We start from the raw sequence: 11,691 nt of genomic DNA on the forward strand, positions 1-11,691 counted from the left end.
CATGAAAAGAAAACTTATACATTTGTAACTGAAAAATAGTTTGCAATAATTCGAGATTTCGATGAATTTTGTCAACATTTGAACTTTAATACATATAAAAAATAATCGTGCCAATGTATCAATATTTTTTAACTAATATTAAAGCAACTTATGAGGAACCTGCATCACATTTTCAGGCTTTTTACTAATTGAAAAAGCTTTTATCGAAAATAATTTTTAAAAAAGTTACTAAATTTGAAAAATGTCTTTAAGCTACCTATAAATAGTTCAAAAAGAGTCAAAATATTTCGAAAATATTTCCATGGACCAGATATGAAAATATATAAATATTTCTGAAAATTTCAATTGACTATTAGTTTTGGAGTTCCACAAAAAATAAATAAAATCAATTTTTTCAAAAATGGTTTTGCTTAAAAATTATCATTTTTCCTTCAGAAAAGATGCTATATGATGTCGAAAATCGAAGCATTTTTAATACCCCAAATGTAGATATCAGACAGAAGACAACAATGAAAATTTCACACACACTTCATTGTAAATACTAAATACTTACTAAAATAAAAGTCTTGTAGAGTATTCAAATAAATAAATGTATTCAAATACACTTTTTTATTCATTAAAAAATACTTTTTTTGGATTTGAAAAATAGTTTATATTAGTGACAAAACAAATTTTTCTACTAAAACTTAGATATATTATAAGTTATAACACTTATAACTTATAAACAACAGTTGTTGTCTTCGAATGAAATATGTTTGACGCACGTTAATTTCCGACCATTCCAAAACTGACAAATATTAGCAATATTAACAATATCATAAAAAAAATATATTCTTATAGTATTTGAATACTTTTTCGAGTATTCGAGTATGTATTCAGAAAATATTTTCAAAAACGTATTCCAAATACAAAATAAAAATTTTCTTTACAAGACTGTAAAATTCAATCCTTTCATCGCCAGGTGAATCTAAAATTTTTAATTTAAAATGAATGTAAACAGCTGAAGTAACCGAGTTAAAATATTTTGAAAAATTATAAAAATATTATGAACAATTATAAAATAAACATTTGGTATACATTTCAAGTATGTATCAACGGTTATTCGTTTTGGAATTACATAAGATAAGATGAGATAAAATAAAAAAATCGTTCTATGAAAATTCGTTAATTTACGAGGTACATAAATATTCGATATTAAAAAAATTTGAAGTTCAAACGCTCATAAAAAATTAATTTGAACATCAGGTTAACATTTTTTTTGTTAAAGGTAGAAAAATGTATGAGAAATTTTGTACTACATTTTCAAATCCTAGGTGTGATTAAAAATTTTCTTTGAACATCTAACTAATAATTCTAACTATTTTTTTAATATACATTATATATATAATAGTATAAATTAAAAAATATTTTGTCAAAATCCGAAGTGACTGTAAATAATTGTTTCATTTTTATTTCATAAAACACAATGTTCATAATTTAAAAATAATGTATTAAGTAGTATAGTATAATAATTTTATAGATATTTCTTGAAATTCTAATAAAACATTTTACATATGCATCAATTTCAAAATAACCAGTATGTTTGTGGTACAAATCATATGCATACAATTTACCTGACGTTGTTTCATAAAAAATTAATATTTGATTAGTCATTACAAATTTTTTTAAACAAAATTTACTGGTATTAGACGGGGGTGCACGGTACATTGAGAAAACAAAAAAATCTTTACACAAGAGTAGGTATAAGATGTCTATTAAATACAAAAGAAATAGAACAGGTATAACCATTAATCATAAAAACAATCTATAATCAATGGCATAACTCATAAGGTACCTACTTCAATAAAAATATTAGAAGTTAATTATGAATGATTATGAAAATACAATTTAACAAAAATGGTTTAATTTCAGACATTTAAAAAAAAAAACACAGTTTAAGTCTATTTTTTATTAATATACTTATTTACTGTTTTACATGTTCATAAATATTTAACATTATCTAGCAATGTGAACTTTACTCTTTTAACTTTTAATGATGATTTTTCATCATTCCATGTTGATACCCAGTTATTCCTGTCCTTCCAGAAATTTAACATAGCCTAAAATATTTTTTAAAAAAAATGTATTTAACATATCTATTATATAAACACTAAATAAATAAAGAAAAATATAAACCTTAATATCAAAGTTTTTCCATGGTTTTAAGTGGTTATTGCTTAAACATCCATCACGGAAATTTGTCATACCACCAACTGACACACCAATAGATATATAATACTAAAAATTCAAAATTCAAAGTTCAAATTATTATAAAAAAAAATACACAACAACTAATTAATATACTTCAGAATCAAATATTAAATCCAATGGTAAAGTTGATGTGTCCAATTGGTGACTTTCTCCGTCAATTTTAAATACAATGTTTTCAGGGGTCCAAGACAATCCAAATGTATGATAGTCTTCAGACCAGCGACTTGCTGATATCGATTTCATCATAATTGGTTTTACATGATATTGTTCATCAATTTTTAATCCATATTTTAGAACAGCAATACTTTCATCTTCACCATTACATTTTAAATTATTGTTTCCAAATGATGTAGCCAATACTAATTTGTTTTGTTCATTAGTTTTACTAACCAAAGCTATTTCTATAAAAATTAAATTTAAAAAAAAAATCAATAAAACATTTTCAATATGACAAGAAACTATTTGAATAGTTAATTTAGCTAATATTATAATATGCATAATACATATAATATTGTAAACTCCTGTTAACTTGGGGGTAGATAGCGTCAAGGTTTGAGCGGTTGGGTAGCTTAGTGGTAGAGCAATCACCCGGCAAGTGAGAGACTCTCGGGTCTCGGGTTCAATTCCCGGTCCAGCGGCTTGATTTTCAAGGTATTTTCCCTTGGAGAAGTTAACAAAAATTATTTACCTGGCATCATCCAATCTCCTGTTGGCATTTTAGCTATTACTTCTAGTTGTCCGTAAAGGAAAAACATATTATTTTTTGTGGTAAGTCTAGATGAAACTATAGGAGGTATTATATTATAAGATGAAGCATTCATAGAGCACCCAGAAGATCCTTCATATTTAGTACACCTGAAAAACAAAAAATATAGAACATCAAATATTAGTTTGTATTTTTAAAGATACATTTTGTTTAAATTTAAAATAACTATAATATAGGAATTACCCCTTTAGTACTAAGCAACCATTCTTGACGTAATTATCTGATAGAATTGTAGGTTTGATAACTAACTCTCCATTTTTGATAAATGTGTTCTTTTCAGAGTTATTGTAAACAACAAATTCATAATCCTATAGTCAATAGTTAATATGATTAACATTAATTTTTATAAATTTTTATATATAATTTTATAAATAATATATCCATTGATCTAATACATTCCGGCTTTCAATATATTGTGCTTGAATATAATATTATACTACCTAAATTTTAATTATGAACTATGATTTTTACAAATGCTGGCAGTAGGTACTTTCCCAATAGGTATTTATATACCTAGTTGCTTTATATTTTTCATCCATCTATTATAAAAATTAACAACTGTCAACTATCATCATCCATTAAATTATGAACTGAGTCATAGAACTAGTTTAAATAACAGTATATTAAAAAAAAAAAAAACACTTAATAAAAAGAAAACGTTTTAATTTTTAAAAACAATGTCTCAAACATAAAATGCTAGTATGCTACTCACATATTGTATCTCTTACACACATTATATATTAAATGTATGTTCTGCATTTTCAATAGATTTTTGTTGTTTTTAATACTATCTAAGTTTACCCATTATCAAACTTAAAGACGATCATATTATGCTTGCTCCTTTGTTGGGGTTTTCAATTAAATAACTTTTAAATAAAATATAAGTTACACCTAAGTAGATGAATTAAATCAATTTTAAAATATGTTATTGAAGGTTGATAATAGCCAATAAGAAGGTAAATTAACTAAAATAATATAACAACAAAGGCACAAAGCTGTGTTGATAGGTAATGATTTGGCAATGACTAATGACTAACAACTAACGAGGAATATTAATTGTGTACTATGTTATATACTTATGTGTAGGGTGTATTGTAAAACTGAGTAGAAACAAAAATTTAATTTTCAAATTTACTCATTTTGTATTTTTTTACATACTGGTTCTTGTGCGATAAAAATATCATGACTCCAAATTGATTCCAAATTTAAAGTATCAAATTCATCCACCAAATCATTTGAACTGTTTGTATTTGGAATATTGATACTTATCACTTCTATAAAATATACACCAAAATGTATAATACGTCTTATCGAAACTAGTAAATAATATGTAAATATTACTCATGAGATCGTATATTTGAATTCTGTCTTCACCACCACATGTTTTACTTGAATCACCCGCACAAGGTGTATCACAATCAGATTCAAATACTTTTTGATCATTTTCTGGAGCACGATTACCACAGTAGCAATTAATGCTACAACAATAAAATGTATTAAAAATAAGAATAATTCATAAATATAATGTAGCCAATGTAGGTACCTACTAAAATAAAATCTTAAATAAAATGAATAATATTTTAGTACCCTAAGACTCCTGAAAATTGATATCCACCATTATTACAGATCGCAGAACATTTACTAGGCATATTAGTATTAATAAGTTCAAATTTTATATTGTTTAATGTGTTTTCCTGCATTACATAACAACCTAAAAGCCGACCTTCAACTTGAAAATCTGTAGAAATATAAATAAAATATGATTATGCAACTCATTGTTGTATATCAAAATTGTGTTTATCCTAATTAAAATGTATTTTAACCTAAAAATAAAAATAGTTGCTATCAAACATTAATAAATTATATTGATTTTTATTTTAAAAATTACCATTTAATCCAGTTGAAAATACTCCCATTCTCCAACCACCGCCACAGAATTGATTAGCATCACCTGAACACTTAGTGTTGCATTGTTTATCTTCCACTCTAGGGAACTTAGGTTCATTTGGTGATTGGCTTCCACAAAAACATTCAGTTTTATACGTCACTCCAGAGTAAGTGTACCCAAGTTTGTAACAAAGATTTGAACAAAATTCTGGGGTATTTACAGTAAAGGATCTTGAATAACCATTAAATATTCTGTTATTTTGACTTTCCTCGTAACACCCCAGGTAATTATTTCCAATTGTATCTGTTTTCCACTCTAGTCCAGTGGTGTATACATTTATAGCATTATTGCCACCACATGTATGTTGAGATGAACCAGAACAAGGAATCGTACACATAGCATCCTCTGTCTTAGCTTCATAAGAAGGTTTTGTAGATGTGCATAAGCATTCTTTGCTGCAAAAAGAATATAGGTATTCTAAAAATTGTATACTAATTTTTTTTTTTATATTTCTTACTAAGGTGTTTAATACCTACCTACCTACTTTTATTTTTTTTTATAAACCTTAAACCAAGGTGCCGTCGTAACGAGTAGGCATTATATTTAAATTTATCTTATTAGTTATTGGGTACCAATGCATTAGCATTATGTCAGAAGCAGAAGCAATAATGCACAGTTTGGTATGAGGATTATTGAATATGGTGCAGTATTTATTGAGAAAAAAGGATGTTGACATCAGAAATAATAAATAATATGATAGACACAATTAATAGGAGGTAAGACCACAAAGCACTTAGGTACAAGTTACTCTTATGATAATTGACAAGATATAGAAGTTTTAATAATATTAATTATTCAAAAAGCCATCCATAAAATTCACAACTTTTTTTTATAAACATTTAAAGTTCATATTTCGACAAAATTTATCAAATTAAAAGTTTGCTAATTATTTTCCTGTTAAAAATATATAAAATGTTCCATTTTTACAGCTAAGAATTGAACATTTAAGACAAGATTCCATGTAAGTATTTCATATTGTAACCAAAAAATTTGAAAAAATATAAGTATAAGCAGTTTTTTTTATAAACATTTTTAATTTAAATTTGAATAAAATTAGATAGTTAAACGAAAAATAACAATTTTAATTATTTCACAGTTATTTAAAAAATACTATTTTTGGGTAGGAACTTGAAATTTTTGGAATATATTATTATATTTTTTAGTCTTATAGACATCATGACACTTTCAAATACAATTTTTTCGGCGAAAAAGATTTAACCAACTGTAGTTAGAATGACTAATAGAAAAATAAATTACTTTAATCACAATAATATCATAAAGTATACATGTTAATATTAAAAGCTGACTCTCAGGATTGTTTTTCATACTTAAGGATTTTAAATCATTGAATTTAATTTTAACACATTCATTCCAATTAGTTCTCTAGACCCATAATGTACAGCAGAGGGTAAGTGATTACCCACTTGCCCATTTGTTTTATTCTTTCACGAAATAGAAATTTAGTCACTAAGAGACATGAAAAAAATTATTGTGGTAATATCATATCGAGGGAAAATATAATATATGGAAAAAATGTTTAATTAAAATGTATAACTCTTCACCATTACTGCAGTAGGTATCTAAAAGTTTTACTTACGAAGATATAAGTGCAGCATATGGGAATCTTCTTGTGTGACAACTATATACACAATGTTTGGGTGTAAGGCGAGCATGTGATATTCTCCACCCATTTAAAACTGGATGTCTCTTTAAATTGGTAAAACATCCAATAGGAGTCACTGACACTTTTGCTAGAGGATCTAAATTATTTAAATATTCAGTAAATAACCTTCTGAGTTTTTATACAATTATTTACATACTCATACAGTCATACCTGAGTATAAAGTTTTGTAAACACTAAATGTAACACTACCACCACAATATTCAGATGGGTTTTCTGTACATAAAGTATTACAATCACTAAAACTTCTTTTTAAATTAAAACTTGGTTCATAATTTTTACATTCACAGATATTGCTATAAAAAATAATTAATAACTACATATTATAAATGCCTAATTTAGAAATTAAAGATTAATATACCTACCCTTTAAGAGCAGCATATTTAAATCTATGAGTATTACAAAGATTCATGCATCGTTTAGGACTATTATTGATATCCATTGAGAATGATAAATATTTTCCTTTTGTTTTTTTACCATCATCATCAAAGCATCCAATATATTTTTTTGGTACATAGTCTGTAAACATTATGTTTTCAATGTAACTTAACAGTTAACATTATAAATTATAATGTTAGACAAGCATATTTACAGCTTGGATAGGTATAATAAAAAGAATAAGAATATCATTTACTATTCACCGTTTAAGTGTTATGATTTTAAAATTTAAATAACAACCTGTAATTCCTGTTGAATAAATTCCCATTTTCCATCCTCCACCACAGAACTGTTTACTATCACCACTACATGGAGAATCACAATTAATATCTTCTACTTTTGCAGACTTTGCTGGTCTTTGATTTCCACACCAACATTCCGATCTATAAGGAAAGAGGTACGTTTTTTAAATTTAAATTATAATATTTATCTTCAATCACATACAACTATCTAAATAAGTAGGTAGGTAATTATTTAGAAATAATTGTGTTTACAAACTATGGAATAGTTTAAAACATATTACATATTATAGGTAGGTACCTATATAATTATAATATACCAATAAGGCAATAACAAACACATTAACATAAGCTGGTACATTTAGATTATAGGCTGCATAGAATTGTTATGAAGCTTTTAATAACCTTGTGATTTATCATACTTAAAATTATAGTAAAATATGGTTATTTTTTAAATACCCATATGTAACTCCAAAAAATAAATATCCCATCTTGAAACATATTTCTGAGCATTTCTGAGGAGTATTATAAGTATACGGCCCAGCTGGACCTTTCAATAAACGATTTCCATCATCGTTTGGAGTTTCAGCATAACATCCCAGATAAATTGGTATTGGGTAACCACCATGTCCCATAAAATTGCTTGCTTCTGAAATTAAAAAAAAATCTTTAGAATTAAACATTATTAATCAACAAAAATCATAAGCTTTAAAATTGGTTATTTTAATATATGTTGTTACAATAAGGAATACATTAAAGTTAACAGTATAAATAAAAATATTTGTAAACAAAAATAAGGTATGAAAGTGAAAAGCAACAAAAAGAATCATTTCAAAGATAAAAATGCAATACTTAAAACTTAGATAAACCACCTAAAAGTTTGCTTTTTAACAATGATTAAATGCTCAAAGAAACTTAAGTAGATACTCTTAGACCTTAGTGAGTAGTGAGTATCTCTACCTTAGATACTTTTTCTGGTTGAGAGGATCAAGATTTTCAAGGAAGAATTTGGAGTGTATCGATACGTATCGAGGCAATTTTGAGCGTTCAAGAAGTTACACGTGCAGTATACAAGCGATACGTACCGACCCGTATCGGACTCGGACTTCGATACGAGGTGATACGTATCGATACGTATCAAATTTTTCTTCTTGAAAATCTTGGATGTCATTCCGACCCACAAAACGCATTTGCGTAAAATTATTTTTTTTTTTAGATACCTTACAAAAATATAAAGAATAATATTATTAAGTGTATGCCTTATGGAAATATTATTAGTATCCAAATCAGTGAAATCGATCAAATCTAATGTGTTATCTATGTCCTGTCCATAGTCTAGACCGAAGAAAAATGTGTCGTCGACAATGTTTCTGATATCCCATCATATGCTGTAACATTAATACCTATTTGTCGACTAATGACAATTATGTCAGACACATGTGTTTCCGACAAATATTTCTTGGTCTCAATCGGGCTTTAGGTAATAAGTAACGGGTAGGCACTACGCGAATTAAGAAGAACGATTTTATGATAAAATCGAGAACCTGTTGTATTTTTTAAAGATATATTAACATAATAGTTCAGTAATATTATCATCATAATTGATGTCAATGAGAAAGAACGGTCGTCGGTCAGAAAACAATTTAAAAATAGCTCCATGCCCATATTATATAATTTAATTAAATTCTTCCATGACGTTCCAAGTATCCGACAACGGCATTTTACTTATATTTTTTAATGTTATTTTATCAATGATTGGTGAAGCATAATTTATTATAACTCTTATAAAAAAAAACCTAGCTTGGTCAAAAGTGATTTCCTCCATCGCACACCATTACACACCCTTTAAAATCGCAACTGATGGCCGATTCCATATTCCCATGATTAGAGGTAGGGATAGGGTTATTAATTATTAATTATAAATAAATTATTTTAACTTAGGTACTTGAACTATCAGTTATGTATGAAGACACTAAATTTGGAGATCCTCCACATGAAGCTGAACTATCTCCTGAACATTTTTTTGAACACTCGAAATCTAGTTGTCGCATAAGTCTTGATATGTAATTTTTGCTACAATAGCAGGTGCTAAAAAAATTAAATAAATGAACAATAAATTATACGAAAATTTGTGTTTTTAAATAAATGTAATTAATGTTTTTACTAAATATTTTTCAAAATTATATTAATATTATTATAAAATAAATAATTATACAATAGAGACATACTCATGTTTAAGAATAAAAAATGTATATTTTTTTTCAGAACAAAAATCTGAACAAGATTGAGGTGTTACTGGATTTAAAATACGACTCTCTTCTCCAAGAGTTAATAAGTTTTCTTCCAAAAAACATCCTAAGAATTTATAATCTGTGTTCTGAGCTGCTAAAACTGATAAAATATGATTTTACTTATAGTAAGCATCTTTTGGTTATTATAAGTAAGTTGAATTGTTGGATTAAAATAATATTTTAATGAGTACCTGTTGTTGCAAATAAACTGAAACTTAACAATTTGAACATCATACTGATATTCTATATCAAGGAGAAATATTAATGGTTAATACCCATGTATTACGATGTGTGATGGGTTAAATCGTGTTTGTAACTAATGTTCTTTGACGCGTACAGCGTAGGTACATAATATTATGTCTATTGTGTTATTATTTATAAATGTATTCGTGGTAGGGAATGGATTCAGGTTTATCAGGAAATCCCCACTAATTCAGACTCCTAATAATGCTACATAATGTATTAATGTACCTAATGGTCATTAGTCATTATTCATTACCAGTGTAAAATATACATATTTTGCATTTTATTTATTATAGGAACATATACAGGGTGATTCGCCAAGCATGGCTCACCCCCACTTTTCTTTAACAATATACATTCTCACACCAGTTCTGATTTTTCGAATTGTTAAGTAAACTTAAGAACTATTGTATTTTGAAATAGGTAGGTACTTAGTTTTTAATGTTTTTATACTAATTAAGGAGTGGTCTCGAGGCGATACAAACTTGTTTTTTTATGAGAAATTGAGAACCAATCTTTTTTACTGTACATTTTTTTTTTAACTCTCATGTATCTAAATCAAAATTTGAACGAGTAGTTTCTGAGTCATGAAAATGTATATACTAAGGAATAAGGATAATGGTTTTATAAAACTATAAAATAGATATAGCAGGTACCTTTATAATCTAGTACCTACTTAAAAGTTATTAAAAGTTATTTTATTTTCCAAGATATAAATGTTGATGTATTTATAAAATTATAAACAACTATAATTTTCAAATCATTTTAATCATCGTAGCCTCCATATCACCCAAACCTATCCTTAGTACACTAAGTTTAATAAAATTACTCGTTCGAATTTGGATGCATAAACATTTTCAAAAAAATCATTTACCTTCATACGTAACAATTTACGGGGAAAAGGATGTTTATTGCCCAGGACACTCCTTTAATGGTATAATAATATAATAAAGTATTTAAAAATTAGTAGATAAGTATAAGTACTTAAAAATTTCAAAAATGTGTCATCAAAGGAAAAAGTGAGGGTGAGCATTCTTGGTGAATCAGCCTGTATACTGTATGCATGCATATTGTTAATAATTGAACATAAATAATTATATACCTAGGTCCAGCCGTCCAGGGTAATAAAGGAATATTTCATGATGCTATGTAATTGAAAATTACTATTCCTATAATACATAAAGTTATAAAATGTTTATATAATCTATAAATATGTTTTTAATTATTATTTATTATAAAAGTATTCAGTAACATACCCATTATACCTATCCAGGCGGTAAGATAAATCGTAGTTTGTAATTATTTTCAAACAATATATTTTTATATTTTTATACATAATTGTATGGAAAATTTAAGATACCTACAAATCAAAATTTAATTTACAATTATTTAAGAATCGTATTGTTGTTTTGTTTGTAGTCTTGTAGTATCTCATCATGGGCGGATAGGCCTACCGGGAAACCGGACATTTCCCGGTGGGCCCCCCTTTGTACTTTGGTAATGGGGCCCTTTAATAAAATGCAATTACCTACGATAGAAATGATTTGAAATTTTTTTTTCATGTGTGGGGCATTTCCTCTGTAAAATTTCCCGGTAGGCCAAAATTGGCCTATCCGCCCATGTATCTCATATTATACAGTGAATTGCGTTTGTGTCTACATATTGTTTATTTGTCTAAAGGATCATGGTATTATTGCATAAATACTTAAAAATAGTCTAAATATTTTGAAAATTTCACCATGTATAGATAATATTATAATAATAATGATATTTTTAATGGGAAAAAGTGTTAAAAGTCGCTGTAATTAATATTTTAACACCCGAATAAATAATTA

The 11,691-nt window shown here is 26.8% G+C and overlaps 1 protein-coding gene across 1 annotated transcript; it reads right to left on the reverse strand.

The window, feature by feature from the left end:
* Positions 1–1,510: 1,510 nt before the first annotated feature.
* On the reverse strand, positions 1,511–9,943 carry LOC111036217. The gene is made up of 17 exons (XM_022318165.1): positions 9,805–9,943; positions 9,551–9,713; positions 9,268–9,410; positions 7,782–7,971; positions 7,324–7,466; positions 7,011–7,164; positions 6,799–6,941; positions 6,562–6,724; positions 4,905–5,359; positions 4,604–4,754; positions 4,358–4,494; positions 4,175–4,290; positions 3,200–3,324; positions 2,939–3,105; positions 2,344–2,651; positions 2,176–2,277; positions 1,511–2,099 (listed from the first exon to the last, which is right to left on the reverse strand). The coding sequence occupies exons 1-17, from the start codon at positions 9,845–9,847 to the stop codon at positions 1,980–1,982; spliced, it is 2,823 nt and encodes a 940-aa protein (XP_022173857.1). The 5' UTR covers positions 9,848–9,943; the 3' UTR covers positions 1,511–1,979.
* Between the last annotated feature and the right edge of the window lie 1,748 nt (positions 9,944–11,691).

Source organism: Myzus persicae, unplaced genomic scaffold (assembly GCF_001856785.1).
Source record: "Myzus persicae strain clone G006 unplaced genomic scaffold, MPER_G0061.0, whole genome shotgun sequence".
NCBI classification, from domain to species: Eukaryota; Metazoa; Arthropoda; class Insecta; order Hemiptera; family Aphididae; genus Myzus; species Myzus persicae.